The 19,218-nt window shown below is 40.1% G+C and overlaps 1 protein-coding gene and 1 non-coding gene across 10 annotated transcripts in view; both read right to left on the reverse strand.

The window, feature by feature from the left end:
* Positions 1–4,223: 4,223 nt before the first annotated feature.
* The window catches only part of Rps6ka3 (ribosomal protein S6 kinase A3), a 105,901-nt gene continuing 90,906 nt past the window's right edge, over positions 4,224–19,218 (reverse strand). For all 9 annotated transcript variants that reach the window (XM_040744146.1, XM_005074243.4, XM_013116432.2 and 6 more), the window contains 4 exons: positions 16,855–16,931; positions 15,385–15,502; positions 9,738–9,878; positions 4,224–9,152 (listed from right to left, as the gene is read on the reverse strand). In XM_040744146.1, the coding sequence (XP_040600080.1) occupies positions 9,030–9,152; positions 9,738–9,878; positions 15,385–15,502; positions 16,855–16,931 (459 nt within the window). In that variant the 3' untranslated portion in view covers positions 4,224–9,029. The remainder of the gene's footprint in view (positions 9,153–9,737; positions 9,879–15,384; positions 15,503–16,854; positions 16,932–19,218) is intronic.
* On the reverse strand, positions 16,972–17,077 carry LOC121140113. Its single transcript, XR_005876944.1, has one exon. It is a non-coding gene; the product is annotated as a small nucleolar RNA U13 (small nucleolar RNA).

A 19,218-nucleotide genomic window follows, 5' to 3' on the forward strand; every position in this document is an offset into this window, starting at 1 on the left:
GGCTACAGAGTGAGAGCCTATCTCGAAAGGAAAACCAAACTGAAGGCAATTAGCACCTAGGCAATAAGGAGGCATAAAGAACACTTCCTGAGCCACTAAACACCTGTAAGCTATGGAAACCTCAGAAAAAGCCAGACTTCTCTCTACCTTGATATTAGAGTTGGAGCCCTCAAAATCGAGTAAAAGAGTAGCCAGGCCTGGTAGTTCACACCTATAATTCTAGCACATGTGATGCTGAGGCAGGAGGATTGCTTCAAATTTGGGGTAAAGCTGGGCCACATAGTTCCAGGCCAGCCTGGGCTATGTAGTGAGACAAAACAAAACACAACCAAGAGACGTACATTTCCGATGTTTAAACAACCCATTACCCATTCTCTGGTTCTTTGTTCTGGCAGTTCCAGCCACGGAATAACTGTTTGGCTAGTCAGAGCAAATAGCTTCACTTCAAAACAGGCTTATTTAGGACAGCAAGATGGCTCAGTAGGTAAAAGCAATTGCCAGGAAAGCCTGGCAACCTGAATTCAGTCCCTGAAACCCATGTAGTTATACTCTGACTACCACACATATCCCTCTTCCAGGAATAATATGTAGAAATTTAAAAGTAGGTTTGTTTTAAATAACCTTTTGGGAAACATTAGCATTTTAACTTTCTATAGGGAAGGAGATCTAATGACAGAGAAATAAGGTATAATCATCTAACAGTGGATTATACCTTATTCTACTCTCTACTGTGGACATTTGGCAGTGTCTGGAGACAGTTCTGATTGTCACAAGTGGAGGAAGGAATCAATGATGTTGATATCTGAGTAGAGACCAGAAATGTTGTTAGACATTCTAGAATTCCTGCCCTCAGTGAAGGATTATCCAGCTAGAAAACAAGAACAGAACTGAGGCTGAGAAACTCAACAGATGTACTTCTCAGAGTGTAATTAAAAGTGACAAGTGTGCTGGGTGGTGGTGGTGCACACCTTTAATCCTAGCACTGTGGGAGGCAGAGGCAGGAGGATCTCTGAGGTTGAGGCCAGCCTGGTCTACAGAATGAGTTCCAGAACAGCCAGGCAGGGCTAGAGAAACCCCGTCTCAAACGAAACAAAACAAAAGGAAAGCTGGGTGTGCCAGTGCACACCTTTAATCCCAGCACACAAAGGCTGCAGGAACCTCTGAGTTTAAGGCTATCCTGGTCTACATATACAGTGATACTCAGTTTTAAAAAAAATGAAAAACGGCAGGGAGTAAAAGTTCTGATTTTCTCTTTTCATTTGCAGTTTTTTTGTAACTTATTTTTTTGAGATTGGGCTACATAGCCCAGGCTACCTCCATCTCTATGGCACTAAGATTGTAGTAATGAACCACCATGCATGGCTGAAAGTCCAAATGATCTAAGACTGGGCTCTGGAGTTTATAGAGACTTGAGTTTAATGTGATTCTACAAAATGTGTTCTGTGATCTTAGTTACATCTTTGTAAGCCTCAGTTTTCTCATCACAGAAATTAACGCAATATATTAGTTTAGCAATTATGCCTAGTACACAAATAATCAGATCCCAAGTGTACAGCCACATGTTTAAAAGTCAAGTACTTCATATAAGGCCTCATAGGAGAAGAAAACCAGGTTTTTTATTCCTTTAGCAAGTTTCCTACATCTGCTCATCAAAATCACTGAGGAAGAGGGGAATCATATGGACATCTGGTCAGAAATATGTAGGCAGAGAAGACAGGAAAGGCAAGGGCCCCTTTGCTGTACCTCTGCTTGCTATGATCAAGAAGTACCAAGGTCAGTGTGCTGATTAGCTTTTTTCAACTTGGCACAAAGTAGAGCTACCTGGGAAGGGAGAATCTTAACTGAGGAATTACCTTCATCAGACTGGCCTGTGGGCATGTTTGCTTGGCATTTTGATTAATGGTTGATGTGGGGTGAGCTAGCTTTTTCTGGGTTGTGCCACCTGCCCTGACTCCCCTCTATAGTGACTGTGATCAGGACATTTAAGCCAAATAAACCCTTCCCTCCCCAAGTTGCTTTTGGTCATGGCATTTATCACAACAGATAGCAAACTAGAACAGATGGTATGACAAACAATACAGCAAGCCAGGGAGCAGTTTGGGAGAGAGAAGACCAAGATTAGAGAGGTAAAGAGACCTCTGTCTCTGTCTCTCTCTCTCTTCGAGACAGGGTTTCTCTGTGGCTTTGGAGGCTGTCCTGGAACTAGCTCTTGTAGACCAGGCTGGTCTTGAACTCACAGAGATCCACCTACCTTTGCCTCCCGAGTGCTGGGATTAAAGGTGTGAGTCACCACTGCCCAGTTGCGGATCTCTGTGAGTTTGAGGTAAGTCAGCGAGTTCCAGGACAACCTTCAAAGCAATGCAGAGAAACCCTGTCTCGAAGAGCCGAGAGAGAGAGAGAGAGAGAGAGAGAGAGAGAGAGAGAGAGAGAGAGAGAGAGAGACAGAGACAGAGACAGAGACAGAGAGACAGAGAGAGACAGAGAGAGACAGTGACAGAGACAGAGAGAGACAGAGACAGAGAGGGAGGGAGGGAGAGGGAGAGGGAGAGAGGGAGAGAGGGAGGGAGGGAGGGAGAGAGAGAGAGAGAGAGAGAGAGAGAGAGAGAGAGATAGAGAGAGAGAGAGAGAGAGAGAGAGAGAAACAAAACAAAAATAGAATGGCTGTGGGGGCCATCCATGGTAGGGCACACCTTTAATCCCAGCACTCGGGAGGCAGAGGCAGGCAGATGTCTGTGAGTTCAAGGCCAGCCTGGTCTACACAGTGAGTTTCAGGACAGCCAGGACTATTTGTTTGCTTTGGTTTTTTGAGACAGGATTTCTCTGTAGCGTTGGAGCCTGTCCTGGAACTCACTGTGTAGACCAGGCTGGCCTCGAACTCACAGAGATCCGCCTGCCTCTGCCTCTCAAGTGCTGGGATCAAAGGTGTGTGTCACCACTGCTGGTGACAGCCAGGACCGTTTCACAGAGAAATCCTGTCTCAAACCACCGCCAGCAAAAAAAAAACAAAAACAAAAACAAAAAAAACCCAAAAACATGCATGAGGTACTGCAAGACAGCTGTGGTGGTTTCAATTAGTATAACTTCTTTGGGGATGATGACATATTCTAACACTAGGCTATCATTAGGGCCATGTAATTCTGTGTAAATAAATGTGCTAAAAACACTGGATTGTAAATTTAAAATGGGCAAAATTTATGGTACATGAATTGTATCTCAAAAAATATTTTGAAAAGAAATGGGAACGGAGTGTGGTGATGGTGCATGCCTGTAATCCCAGCACTTCAGAAGTAGTGACAGGGAAATTGCCACAAATTTGGGGACTGTCTATATACTCAGTTGCAGACAATCCAAAGTCACAGAGTGATAGCTTGTTTCTAAAATACAAAACCAAAGTAAACTAAAACACCTCTAACACTCCCAAACATTTTTTTAAATTTAAAAGATAAAAAGAAATGGGAGAATGTATTTCAATACGGAAAAATGATGGACAAATACTATAAGGGTTTAAGTGCAATTAGAAAACAGAAACTTGCAGTTCCATTTGCATAATTGTATGATTTCATACAACATCCAGAAATGTATAGCTGAATTAAACAAACAGCAAATACTGGAGTTTTGCTCAGTGGGTACGGTGAAAAAGCAAGGATGTAAGAAAGTTCAGGATGAAGCCGGGCGTTGGTGGCGCACGCCTTTAATCCCAGCACTCGGGAGGCAGAGGCAGGCAGATCTCTGTGAGTTCGAGACCGCTAGTTCCAGGACAGCCTCCAAAGCCACAGAGAAACCCTGCCTCGAAAAACCAAAAAATAAAAAATAAAAAAAAGAAAGTTCAGGATGCCTCTGAGAGAGAAGTTTGGGTGACCAACTCTGAGGTTACAAGTTTCAAGATGGATACAAAGGAAATCCAAAGGAGAACTAAAGTAAGAAAGGAGTTTGGGGCAGCTTTTTAGCCAAGTCTGGCAGTTTTGGACTTCTCCAAGAAAAACATTATTTTTCTTTCTTTTTTCTCTTATTTTTGTTTTTTTTTTGTGGGGGAGCTTTTTCTGGAACTTACTCTGTAGACCAGGCTGGTCTTCAACTCACAGAGATCCACCTGCTTCTGCCTCCCGAGTAGTGGGATTAAAGGTGTGTGCCACTACCACCCTGCTCCCAATTGAGAGAAAGTTTTACATTATAAAGTTCTAATCATAAGTAATTGATAAAATAATTGATAAAAGGGACATACATGCTTTACTTGAAACTTTATTATATAAATTTCCATTTCTTTTAAAGATTACAAAACCTGTTCTTTGACAGGAATACAAGCAATATTGTTCCAGGATTATTCATGGATACATTGGAAAGAGCTTAGATTACACATTAATAGTATGATTTGCAAACCTCCCAGATTAGACTCTTAAGTAAAACAACTTAAAGTACTCAATGAAAACTGATCCTCACAAGCATTTCATAACTATGGCAGCAGGGCCAAGCATCTATGCGATTTACCCACCAATAAAAGGTACAACACATAAGAACCCTTGATATGGTACCTTGCTTGGGCTTCTGGCATGCCTTACTAGAGATAAACTAGTATAAAGTAAGATCATATATAATAGTAGAAAAATATTTGTGATTTTTTTCTTTTTTAAAAACTGCTAAAGTAGATACTCATCCCATCCCCGCCCATCGCCAAAAAAATGCAAAATAATTACATCTTTTAGGTGTCTACCTTCCCTTTTATTTAGGGCAAAAGTTAAGATAAACTAATACATGTATATGATTTTGAGTTACACACTCATCACTCATAATCATTAAGGATGCTAATGAATGGCAAACCTTTTTTAAATTAAAAAACAAAGCTTTATAAGGTCAACTACACTTACAGAAACACAACCCAAGTCTTTATCCTCATGCCCTTGCTTTGTACTTAAAAGTTCTACTTTAAATACTTGTTTGAAAAACTCAGTATACAGTTCATTCAGTACTATAGTAATATAGGAATAAAGGTGTTCACTTTCATTGGACATTGAACTAATCTACTTAGAGAGAACTATTATAATGACTCTCTTCTCAAATACATTTCCATATACTGTACTTAAATGGTATGTGCTAGAAGACATTTTCTTAAGGTTCATACATCTGTACTTGAATCTCTAAGTTTTCCTTTTCACTAATCACTAGTCAAAACATCATACACCTTGCTAGTTGCTCTGGGGAAAGTCATGATATTTCAACAGCTTATCATGCAGTTCAAGGTTATATGGCAAAACGATGAGGAAAGTGCCTTAAGAGGTAGGAAGTAGGCTCTCATCCCAACCCTTGCTATGCCCATTATGAACAGGTAAAAGACTGGAATAAAATGGTAAATGTGAGATTTATAGTGACACCAGGTTTAAGAAAATTAAGTTGACTCAATTATTAGAATTTTTAGAGAACTGTCCCTTTGGAACCAGTTACAAGCCACTTAGCAACACAGAATACAGCAGTGTCAAAAACACACAAAGCACACTGTAGATAAAAAAATCTTCTTGGCCATCCATATTTGGGCATTATCACTGTGTAGATTCTTCAGTGCAAAAAGTGGTTAGGTGTGGCTCTGTAGAATACCACAGTCTTTAGAAACTGAATTTATTCCTTCATTAATTGGTCTCCACCAATGGTCACTTGGGGAGATCAGCAAAATGTAAGCAACCTGGGGTTGAAAAGAGGACTACTTTCATTAATTGAAATGAAAACACTGAATTAAGTCAACTTCTCTGTGAATTAAATAAGGCTCAAAGTATACATCCAGTTGGCTCTTGTGGAGGAACAGATACAGAGTTAGACTGGACCCTCCTGGTTTTAAGCACCAAGATCAGCCATGGCATCCATTGCTTTTGTGAGCCACAGAAAATAGACCTTTTTGATACTTTACGTTCCAGAGCTCTCTGAATAATTTCACAAGTCTCAAATTCTTATCATCACACTAAGAACTCATTTTACAAAATAGAGAAAAACAGCCTGAAATATTATAGGTAATTCATAAAAGCCAGGGACTGGAGACTATCAAAGTCATGCTGAGATATATGTTACTGGCCTCCACAGTGAATAGGAACATCTATATTAAGGTCCCAAAGTCTAGAAAGTCTTTGGCTAACTATCATCCCAGGATGAGTCTACTTGGGTCCTTTTCCTATCAATTACATGTCTTCTCTTGAAGCCTCTGCACCCATCTGTTCAAATCCTTCCCTGACTGAGGGTATGGGCACAGCTTTAAGGACACCCCCACTTCTCTTGATTTCTTCTGATCCCAACACAAGCCACATCTAGAGAACAGATGGAAAATGGTTGATCCTCCCAACCTGTTCTTTGAAGTGCAATGCATGCAAAATGTGGAAACGACCACACATACTCTACACCCTCTCTCCAGACACTCAGAACTTCCTCTTCCATATGCCAGCTTCACAGCATCTTGACTTTGAGTCTTGCCAAAATTATTTTTAGAATTTTGGGATTGCTTGTGAAAAACAGATTTACATTACATCTGTTAAATTCAAGGGATTAATGCACTTAAAAGATACCTTTTTAAACAGGAGTTGAAATGATTCATAAAAAGCAAAACAAACAAACAAACAAAAAACTTACCTTAATTTAATATCACTTGAAAGGGAAGATGCAAAACATAGTATTTGAATTTGTAGTTTCCAGTATGTGCTTGCCTATGTTAAATGCATTTCTATTGTTTGGGATGTTATTTTGCATCACAAACCAAGAAATGTCTGTAAAAAGAGTCCTGTCAGTTTAGTTCCTTGTTTCAGTGAAACATAAAAGCAGGGCTGACAACTCTGGGATAAGCCCCAGAGACTGGCAGTGATGGGTGAAAGGCAGAAGACTTCAGGAGCCTTATTAATCCCTTAAGTATGGTGGCCTGTAGGAAATGGACTTTGTGAAATGAATGGAAAGGCTAACCAAGCACAAGAACTACATTGTTGGCTGTTTGCCCTAAGAGAGTGTGAACACTAGAGCCACAGATGAAGTGACTTATGCTCCTAACCTGTTTTGTCAGTAAGAAGCCTTCAGTTTTGTGAATCTATAACTTGCTTTTCTCCAATAAAACTGGCAGCTTAACTAGACAAATAAGGCAATTCTTAAAGGAAATAAATTTGGCATCATATAGTAGAGGACTGCCCTAAAAATACATGATTTTGACTTTAACTCCTTTTGGTGATAATGTGAAAGGCAGCATGGTGTTATGAGGAAAAACTAAACTAGAGATGGGATAAATTGAAGAATCTGACATACTGAAGAGTGGGAAAGGCTTTCTTGCAAGGCAATGGAAAGCAACTTTGAATATTTAGCATCCACATACACAAGAACTTCAGTAGTTGGTACATAGAACTTCTGGCATCCCTCTAATACATATTTTTCATTTAGAAGATAAACTTACATTTGGTTTCTATGCAATCATCATTTTGTGTTGCTTGGGCAAAGGCGGTATTAGAGATTTTGTCTTTCTCTTTAATAGCACAGAAGATACAAAATGACAAGTGTCTTTTATGAACTGCAAATGCACACTCTTGGGTTCGTACTCTAAGTGAGATTTCTGATGTAAATGGCTCAGTAAATGACTCCCATCTACTAGGGCACATTCCTGCTGAGGTAAGTTAACTCCCTTTTTTTCTTTGCTCATGGTTTTCGCATCACATATTAATGTACACTGGGTAGTGTGATACAGATAGGGGTAATGAATGGTACAGAAGTTTCTTTTGTCAATGGAACTGGAAACTAGCAAGTTAGATATAGATACTGAACACTGCACAGCCAGGGGCCATTATGAAAACTGGTTACTACTGAAGTCAAAGGAAACATAAATAATCAGCAGGATTCAGGAAACAGTCAGTGCTGATCAGTCATTGAGCCTGCCTCAGTTATGACTTCAGGTTAGAACAGATACTGTTTGGCCAAGAATATTTTATTCTCTAGAATAAGAAAGTTTAAATCCAATTTCATATGGAGGCCTGTGGCCTTTATTATATTCAAATTAGTGTTTAATATAGAATATATGTTTAAACATGAAATATCCAGTAAGGCTTTAATTACCAGTTGCTAAGTTTTCCTTTTCCAATTTCTTTACTATGATTCTTTTAAAGGCCTTCGATGTATGTTGGTAAGATTTCAAACAATATGCCAAATACCACATATGAGGATTATGTAAGTTTAAAAGTTCAAGGATTACTTCCTTAATTAAGGAAAAGAAACCCTAAGAAATCACAAAGTATGTGGACTAACTTCATAGGTGTATTCTTGATTTCATGCCACACACACAACAACTTTCTCTACCATTAACAGCTCTTTAGGTTAGTCTGACAGAGCACCTGACTTGAAGAAACAAATGAACAAACCAGTGAAACAGACAGGGGAAGGTATGTACAATTTGAAAGAATTACATTCAACAGCTGTTCAATCAATCTGGCCATCTTTAACGTTTCCCAACAATACCGCTAATCCACATGAACTATTTATCCAGATTTAATAGTCAATTGATTAATAGATTCCAAGTTAAACAAGGCATGTATACATCAAAGAAAGCAGTACAGAAATGTACTGTATATGAACTGTTTACAAAAACATACAAAATGTTGAATGGCACAAGGGATACAGTGCTAATATAAACGGATTGTTTAAGCTAAGTGCTTAACATAAACTGTCCATCCCTATAACCAATAAAGACTATTTAGGGGACATGAAATATTTCCTATAAAAATAATGCTATATGGTGTAGAGTACTTTTATTCAGTGTATTTTAGGTGGTATTCATGTGTTCATTATTTTTCTTGTTGATTCAGTGATTATATCTTCATCATGTTTCCATTTTCATTTCGAAGCTCCAGGAAAATCTAACTTGCTAACAATCAATTAAAGCGAGAAGAGACGAAAGCAGGAGCAGCAGCATTATGGGTACCAGCTGGGACATTGTGTGCTTGCAGGTGTCTCTCAGGTATGTGCTACCTGTCGCCAGGACTTGTGCTATCAGCTTACATAATGGTACCAAATATCTCACTGAGGTCACTTCACAGGGCTGTTGAGGTGATTTTTTTAATGCCTCTCCTCTGAGCAAGAGTAGAGCGGCCTACTGGTTCCAAAACTGGTGACTGATTGCGGTTTAAAGCAGAGTATGTAGCTGCCATGGCACCCTGAGAAAAGCAAAGAAAGGTTACAAGAAAAATGACATGTATACAAATAGAAAATAAAGGCCCCTTCCAGGGATTTTCATATATAAATGAATATAGATCTTTATCATTCCCATAATGAGAATAACCTCTGGTCAATTTTTCAGATTTAACTAAAAACTGAGGCCAATGTGAAAGGCGGAACTTTTGTATGAGAAAGGACAAGGAGGGGCTCAAGTAGAGCCCTCCTCACTTTCCTTAGGGTCATTTCATTTGTCTTTATAACCCCATAATATGAGAGGCTGTAAACCATTATCTTTCATTTAGAAAAATTCATATTCTGTCTTATATTGAACCATTATGTATACAGAATGACAGAAATACAAAAGTTTTCCTTAAGCTAACTTAATTACTGATATTCTGGTATGCCTTGTGCCACCATGCCCCCAAGTCATTAGGTACCCATGTACAAGAATCCCATTCTAGAACTTGTAAACAAGGAAAAGGAAAGTGGCTTGGGGCATTGAGACAGGCTTCTTGGAGGCTCAGCTGGCCTTATCCATCCCGGAGGCCACACAGAAAGCAATGACTGGATATAGGGCTGTTCACCTTTACAAGATGTGGTGCATCCTGTCTGTTTAGTTGGTATTGTGGCAGTTGGTCCCAGTGCACAATCCAAGGATGTCTGAGCACAAGAGCCGCAGTCAGTCTCTGATGAGGATCTACATGAAGCATCTTTGACACCAGGTCCTATCAGGTGAAGGAGAAGAATAAGACAAGGTCAACTCTCCTTTTTTTCTCTTTTGTTTCTACGATGCTTGATATTGTCAGTATTCTTCTTCTGCTTTTATATGCTCTATTTCCTGGCAGTTCTATTTCCTTTTGTCACAAAGCAAATTTTAGGATATGTTTGTGAGAAAAATACTCTGATCTCTCTTTTCTCTTCTCCAAGTACCACAATTTTGTTATGGTGCAAAGGATCAGTTTACTCTAGCTTTTCTTAGCTTTGCTCTAATTATAGAGGTTTATAATATCCAGAGAGGTCTGGCCTTACACAATTTTAAGTTCAGCAAGGAAGATGCAAAGAATCAGTTATAGAACAAGGTAAAGTCTCTGATGGTATGAGCAAGTGCCAAGAACAGCTAGAACACAGATACCTGATCTGAACTGAAGATGACTTCAAAAATGTCACTTTTGAATGTTACTTTTTTTGAGACGGAGAGTTGCCAAGAACCCCCAATTAGTTTGGTACTCTCTATGTAGCTCAGTCTAGTCCCAAACTTTTGGCAAGCCTCCTGTCTCAGTCTCTTGAGTGCTGGGAAAGATGACTTTTTTCCGTTTTGGTTTTTCGAGACAGTTTTTCTCGGTGGCTTTGGAGGCTGTCCTGGAACTAGCTCTTGTAGACCAGGCTGGTCTTGAACTCACAGAGATCCACCTGCCTCTGCCTCCCGAGTGCTGGGATTAAAGGTGTGCTACACCAACACCTGGCTCAATTCAAGTTTTTCTAAGGAAAGTCAGTGAACAGTGTTACCAATGTTTCTTCAGTCTCTTTTGTGTTTTTCTCATTTGATGTGGAAGTTTACTCCTTTTTTAAAATAACAACTTTCCCTGAAGTAAGTGAAAGTAGTGTTAGTCTAAGAATGGTATCTCTAGAGCCAACTGTTTCTGAATGATTTCCAGCAACCAGGCTATAAACCAGGCTATTATGAATTGTGAGCTGAGTCCCTGTTCTTCATAACAAATCAAAATGAGGACATAGTGTAACTCTTTAGGGAACAATTCCTCTGCAGTGAGAGTTTCAAGTGCTCATATGTACCTGGTGTAAAATTATAGACAAGTTTATACTAAAACTCTATTCCTTGCTTTCACTGTGTGAAATGGGGATATAACCATCTATTTTACAAGTTTTTATGAGGCCAAGCAAGTGCAGTGTGAGGCACAAAGTAGGCAGACAAGTCATAAAGATTGCCATCATTATTATTCATCATGCTTGAAAGTAAGACAAAAACTTACAATGTATGCAGATAATAAGGCTAATCTCATGTCCTTTAGGAAAGCCATATGATAAATGGTCCTTCTGTAATTGAAGATATTTAGTAATTTCACTTCAACATACTACTTTATAAACAAAAACTTTTATATTTTTGGTTGTGAGTCTAGCCTTTAACGGCTGAGCTATCCCTTCAGTCATACATTTACACAATGGAGTACTACTTAGCAGAAAAAAACAACGAAATCTTGAAATCTGCAGGCAAATGGATAGAACTAGAACAATCCTGAGTGAGGTAACCCAGAAACAGAAAGACAAACATGGTATGTACTCTTTCATAAGTAGATATTAGACATAGAGCAAAGAATAACTAGCCTACAATCTACAACCCCAGAGAAACTAGGAAACAAGGAGGACCCTAAGAAAGATATACATGGTCCTCCGGAGAAGGAAAGGGATAAGATCTCCTGAGTAAATTGGGAGCACAGGGGGAGGGAGGTAGGAGAAAAAGGAGAGGAGGAGGGGGAGGAGAACATGAGGGATCAGGAAGGTCAAGTTGGGGGAAGAACAGAGAAAGATATCAAGAAGAGAGATACCTTAATAGAGGGAGTCATTATGGGCTTAACGAGAAATCTGGCACTAGGGAAATCTCCAAGGATGACCCCCAACTGAGAGTCTAAGCAATGGTGCAGAGGCTATCTTGGGTGCTCTTCCCCCTATGATGAGATTGATGACTACCTTGAATGCCATTGTGGAGCCTTCACCTAGTGGTTGATACAGAAGCAGAAATTCAAGGCTGAACACCAAACCGAGCTCCTGGGGTCCAGTTGTAGAGAGGGAGGAGTGCTGAGCAAAGGGGTCAGGACCATGCTGGGGAAAGCCACAGAACCAGCTAACCTGAGCAAGTGGGAGCTCACAGACCCCAGAATGACTGCTGGGGAACCAGCATAGGATGAAACCAGGCCCCCTGAAAATGGGTGTCAGTTGGGGGGTCTGGGCAGTCTATGGGGCTTCTGGCAGTGGAATCAGTATTTATCCCTGGTGCACGATTGTGCTTTGGGAGCCCATTGCCTATGGAAGGATACTCTTATCAGCCTAGATACACCACAGGGGAAGATCTAGATCCTGTCTCAAATGATGTGACAGACTTTGATGATCCCCCATGGGAGGTCTCACCCTCCCCGAGGAGTGGGTAGGGGGTGGGATGAGGGGTTGGTGGGGAAAATGGGAGGACAGGAGGGAGAGGGAACTGGGATTGGTATGTAAAATAAGATTATTTTAAATTTAAATAGAAATCAATTAATTAAAAAATACACAAAAAGGTTCTGTTAGTGTTTCTTCTTCTTTTTTTTGGTTGTTTTTTTGAGACAGGGTTTCTCTATGGCTTTGGAGGCTGTCCTGGAACTAGCTCTTGTAGACCAGGCTGGCCTCGAACTCACAGAGATCCGCCTGCGTCTGCCTCCCAAGTGAGATTAAAGGCGTGCGCCACCAATGCCCGGTTTAGTGTTTCTTCTAATCATGGATTGTGACAATTTTTTTCTCAAAAGTTTTTAGTAGGACCTAGGGAGATAAGTCGGTCAGTACAGTGCTTGACACAAACTAAGGGAAGAGGGGACTTTTTTTCTGTTTTTTTGAGACAGGGTTTCTCTGTGTAACAGCCCTGGCTGTCCTGAAACTCTCTCTGTAGACCAGGCTGGCCTTGAATTCACAGAGATCTGCCTGCCTCTCCCTCTTGAGTGCTGGGATTAAAGGAATGCACCATCACTGCCTAGCCATAAGAGGGAACTTTAAGCAAGGATTTGCCTCCATTAGACTGGCCTATAGGACTGTCTATGGAACATTTTTTAAAAATAGTTTTTTAGATTTACTTTGTGTGTATGGGTGTTTTGCCTTCATGTATGTATGTATGTACATCACATGCATACCTAGGGCCTCCAGAGGTCAGGGGAAAGCATTGGATCTCCTATAACTGGAGTTATAGATGATTCTTTTTTTCTTTTGGCTTTTTTGAGACAGGGTTTCTCTGTGGCTTTGGAGCTTGTCCTGGAACTAGCTCTTGTAGACCAGGCTGGTCTCAAACTCACAGAGATCTGCCAGCCTCTGCCTCCCGAGTGCTGGGATTAAAGGTGTGCACCATCATGTGGGTGCTGGGAACTGAACCCAGGTCTTCTAAAGAGCAACAAAGTACTCTCGATCATTGATCCATATCTCCATTGATTAATGGTTGGCAGTGCCATCCATGGGCAAGTGGTCCTGAGTTATATAAGAAAGCAGGCTGAGCAAGCCATGGAGAGCAAGCTAGTAAGTACCATTCCTCTATGGCCTCTGCCTCAGTTTTTGACTCAACTTCCTTCCATGACTTCCCTCAATGATGGACTCTGATCAGAAAGTGTTAAGTCAAATAAACTCTTTCCTCTCCAAGTTGATTTGGTCATACTGTATATAATAGCAATAGAAAACAACTAGAACATTGTGCAAGCATGAGGACCTGAGTTTGATCCCCCAGTACCCAAAGAAAAAGCTACATTTGTATTTTTGTCAAATGTTGGAGAAATCTCCCAGCACTAAATCAAAGGGAAAGGCTATGTAATGTATGGAAGCTACCACTTTCATCCCTGGGCTAAATGGGCAGGCGTTCATACTGCTGATGCCCCAATAAGAGGGAATTCCTTTCTCTGGGGCTGGTTAAGTGATCCAAAGCTTTTTCCTATATCTCTAGGGGTAAAGACACAAACAGTTAATTTCCTAGATTAAGATCTTGTATCACTGAAACTGGGGCAATGGTAAATACAAAATATTAATAGCTTGTTAGGGTAGAGCAGGGGCCAGTAGTCTATACTCTCCTGAGTCGGCTGTTACAGAATCAGGGCTGCCCAGTCCTGCTTATCAGTGAGGGCAGGCATGCTGTGTCTCCTACTCAGTGCCTGTCTTTGAGGCTCCAATTGTAGTCTGTTTGCTAGTCTCCTCTACTTGTTGGATATACTGCCATAAAAGATAATTGTAGGGAGCTAGCTTCTAAGTTTTGTAGATCTGACTAAGAAGTATCTTAGACTGAGTAAATACTTTCACACCAGGGCTCCCCAGTGTGGGGTAAGGTCATTCAGTTTACCAGTACAAGAGAGATTTATGCCCAATAATTGATTAATACACTTCGGGGTTTTTTTTGGGACGAATCCCACTATTGAAAAGGGGGCACTATGGCTTCACAAGGGTTTTCCAGAAATGACAGCAACTATTCAAAAGGTAGGTATCCCCACAGTTCTATAAATTGGGTTTCCTCCAATGGCATGTGTGATGATCCTGGTGGGTCAGACTCATGATTTTGTCAACTGAGATCTCACTGTATAAACCTGTGGCCTGTAGCAAACACTGCTGCATGCACTGTCTTAGAGCTGGGGAGGCAGAGACAGGTAGATCTCTGGGGTTCAGTAAAGCCTAATTGGTGAGCCCTAGACCACTAAGAGAACCCATCTCAAAGTAAGCAAGTAAGCAATACCCCTCAAGTTGCATGGCCACTATGGAAAAGACACCCAGAATTTTCCTTTGTATTCCACATCCTTTTGCACACACATCTGTCTGCTCATTGACAAACATGCAGACACATCAAAGACTCTATTCCCCTGATAAAAAGTCTATAATATGGCTGAGGGTATAATATTTCAGTGGTAGAATGTGTGCTTAGCATATATGATGTCCTGAGCTCAATTCCTAGCCCCTGGAAACAAAACAAAAGTAAACAACCATGAAATTGTTAGTCTGTTGGTTTCTGTCAGCTTAGTGGCAGAACCTGAATCTACACATACTTTAACTATACTCTGTACCCCAGGGCCCCCTGCTGCTCAGACTGCAGCCTAGTGGGATTTCAGGTTTGCTGGCACTGGCTCAACCTTGGCCACCAAATGTAGGTTTTAACTAAGTCTCTATTGTTCTATTTACCAATAAAAACTCGGGAGTCAGATGTTGCAGTGAAAACCTGCTATATCAGAGAAGTCAAAAAAGCAACCAACTGATCTTCCTTTTTTGGCTGGAGACACAGCAAGAGAAGTTTCTCTTTACTTGTCTCAAACCAAAAAACCCCACAAATTTCTAAGTCCCTCCCTACTCCTTCCTGTGCATCTCTCTATCTGTATTCCTGGCTCCTCCATCTCTCTATGATTCCTGTCAACTAGTCAGTGGCTCCACCCCCTGATCCAAGATTAATTTCATTTATTCAATCTTGGAGTTTCACAGCGTGATCAAATATCCCACAACAGAAGTTATACGTACCTTTGCTGTATCTGAAACGGAATTCCAGTAACCACCACTGAGTGAGAATTTCCCGCTACCTATCCGAGCCAGTATTTCTTCTGGGGTATCATCAGGACCATTTGCAAATGGAGTGTAACTAGATTATAATAAAGTTAAAATGTCAATAAATAAAATTTCTCTTGTAGTTAGTAATGTTTACATTTACTTATAGTTTCTAAAAATATTCTGAGTAGTTCAGCTAATGTAATACTTTATTGGAGTCTATCCAAGTAAATAAAGACAGTAACATGAAGCTCCATAGGTCAAATAATAGGTTATATTAGACTTTGTGGTAGTTTGAATGAAAATGGCTTGACATGCTCATAGGGACTGGCACTATTGGGAGGTGTGGTGGAGTAGGTGTGGCCTTATTGGAGGAGGTGTGTCACTGAGCGAAGGCTTTTAGGTTTCAGAAGCTCAAGCTCAAGGTCTCATTCTCTTCCTGCTACCTATGAATCAAGATGTAGAACTCTCATCTGCCTTCTCCAGTACCATGTTTGCCTGCATGCCACCATGATTGCTATGATAAAGTGTGGTGAACCCTGGCAGATTCCACGGCATTCGAGGATGACCTAGGCAGAGGGATAAATATGCCAGGCAGACAAAGCTTAGTGAGAAGTTTTATTAGGATGGGAAGGGGGAAGAAGGGAAGAGAAAAGAAATAAAGAGGCACAGAGACAGAGAGAAGACAGAAGAGAAGAGGGAGACAGGAAAAGTTCTGTCTGCCCCAGGGGAACAGCAGGAAAGGCAGCGGGAAAGAGAGAGGGAAAAGCGACGAGTGGAAAAGAGAGGAGCAGGAAAGAGAGTGGAAAGAGAGACTAAGTGGGCGGAGGTCTTTCTTTTAAAGGGGTCCTTTGCACCTGGGCTAACCAGGGTACTGACAGGTGACAGGGGCAGGCCAGCATAATGCCTGAATCCTTACAACAGTAATAATGAACTAAACCTCTGAACTGTAAGCCACTCCCAATTAAATGTTTTCCATTGTAAGAGTTATCATGGTCATGGTATCTTTTCATAGCAATAAAACCCTAACTAAGACAGACTTAATATGCAATATATGTATTTAAAATTATGACAGTCTAGAATAATGTATCAAAACAGCACAATTATCACATAATTAGAATAAAAGTATGGAAAATAAATTCAAGATCATAAGATATTAAAACACAGCTATAGCCAAGTGTGGTGGTACCCATTTAATTCCAGCACTGGAGAGGCAGAAACAAGCAGATCTCTGTGAGTCTGAGGCCAACCAGGACAACACAGTGAGACCCTGTCTCAAAATCAAAATGAAAAAGGAAAGCTAATTAACAAAGGATACAGCTATAAATATGATATAATGATAGCATGGGAAACATGGAAAGATATTACAATACAGGGATTTAAGAAGCCTACCCCATTTAAATAAAATATTGATGAATATTTATGAATATTATGGTACTCGCTTACCCAGTAAGCATTGTATAAAGGAGGACACCAAGACTCCATATATCACAGGCAGCATCATAACCTTGTCGTTTCAAAACCTAGAAAAAGTAAAAAGCAATGATTACCACACTAATCTTTTTTTTAATGGATAATGTGCCCACCTTGTAACAAGGTTTAATGGGCAGCACACATCATGCAGTGGAGTGAATTCCCAATCATCACGCTTATGAACCAAAAAAAAGATCTACACTAATATCTTTTTTAAAATATTATTTATATATTTGTGTATATGCCAGCTTGTCTGTATGGTTTAATGGTCTGCAAGTCTTGCTCCCAAGCAACTATCAAGGGTAACTCAGGGAAGGCTTCTCCAGAGCAAGGATTGAAAGATTTCTATAATAACTTCACACACAATCTGTTCAGGTCAAGCTCTTTATTATTCTGCCTCTAGTTTCAAATCTCTGCAGTTTATATACACATACAACAGCAAATCTTTGGCAATAGAAAGGTTACAAGACTATTTTTCAGAATCACAAAGCATTCCTTTTGAATAGATAAGAGACACACACAGCAATAACTCACCAGCTTTTTTATGGCTTACAGCAGCTGTGGATGTAAAAAGTTTTGGCTATCTCTTAAAGGGGAAGGGGTCACAAACAGGGAAAAACTAAACCAAAGGAAAAAATGTAAGGAGGAATCAAAGAATTCCTGTACTATTCTACATTGTTTTTGGTTTTTCAAGACAGAGTTTCTCTGTATTGTTTTAGAGGCTGTTCTGGAACTTTGCTTTGTAGACCAAGCTGGCCTCGAACTCACAGATCCACCTGCCACTGCCTCCCGAGTGCTGGGATTAAAGGCGTGTGCCACCAACGCCCGGCCTATTCTACATTTCTTAAGTGTAACTAAATTCATAAGCTAAAAGTTTGTGACCAGTAAAACGTGAAAAAGCAAAATGCCCTTGTCTTCTCAGTGCATAGAATGTAGCTGTGCTTCAGAAGCCATGTCAGTGCGTAACCATGGCAACCCGTGTAAGGGAAGGGAGAAACATACAGTGCTGATTTGAATAGGCATATTCACCAAATGTTAACTGGCAATAAAAATTCTTTCAAATATGAAAATATATTTTCTGCCCTATGTGACTAGAACAAAGAGGGGACCTGTAACTATTTTGTACAAGGTTGGAACCTGACACCTCCCAGCCACTCTGGCCATCTGCATGTTCACTTCCCATGCGAGAAAGCTATCTCCCTCTGGAGATGGTTAATTGGTTAACAACCTCTTTCTGTTAATTATAAAAATTTCAGGGCTTAAACATAAAGTTAGTCTCCTAAGCTTAAAATATTGTATCAATGAACTTTGTATAAAGTGTACACAAAGTGATACTAGCCTTTGGGGTCAAACAGGGAAGTGCTGCAGTTTCTATAAAGGCAGGCAGGTTGAGTTCAGAACAACTCTGTTCTCTTAATCTCTGAGGGGCTCTGATTTAACAAATCCAGATGCACTGCAATTCTGTCCTTAAGTAGTATCTGTGAAGGTCCCACTAGTTCTATCTACAGAGACACCTCACCTGGCCAAATTGTCCTGTCAGTGAGATAATTACAGAGAACAGGCCTCTAAGTTTCTTATCTTAATGTGGAACAGAAGTCTGACTGTGACTTATTTCTTCACCAGAATCAGTGTTGGGAGAAGTCATCCATTTATCACTACACAGGAATAATTGTTTCCAACAAATGAGGAATAGACTGCTAAGGTTGTGGGTTGTGGGACAAGTTCCAAAGTTGTATTAGAGGGGGACGCTGTTACCACACAAGAGAGTTGCAGTTAAAGGCAGCCAGCTATTCAAAAGACAATTTCCTCACAGGCCATGCCTTGTGAGTTTTGTCCTCCAACAGATATGTGTATGTCTGGTGGGTTGGCCTTCTAAATATCACATGTAATCTATTGTGTAATCTTGTTGACTCCATCATTATGTGTACCACAAAGGCCATGAGATGGGTCTGATCTCATGGAACTAGAGTTATAAATTATTTTTAGCTGATTCTTTGCAAGAGCAGCAACTGCTCTTAACTGGAGTCATCTTTGCAACTTCTTCAGTTTTTTACATATATTTGGATATTGAATTTTCCAAGTCAATACACATAAGAACTTTAACAAAACATGATTAACAAATCATATAGTAATCAAATATTAGAACATTCTGGTTATATACATTTATGTATATTATATTAAATTCATATATACCTTCATAAATGCACATATAAATCCACAATGTATAACTGTATATAATTTATAAATATAGATCATAAATATTAATATATTATTAATAATTAATAATATTAATAAATATTAATTTAACACTGGTATTGAACATTTATTATGTACTGC

The sequence above is a fragment of the Mesocricetus auratus genome, unplaced genomic scaffold (assembly GCF_017639785.1).
Source record: "Mesocricetus auratus isolate SY011 unplaced genomic scaffold, BCM_Maur_2.0 Super-Scaffold_100003, whole genome shotgun sequence".
NCBI classification, from domain to species: domain Eukaryota; kingdom Metazoa; phylum Chordata; class Mammalia; order Rodentia; family Cricetidae; genus Mesocricetus; species Mesocricetus auratus.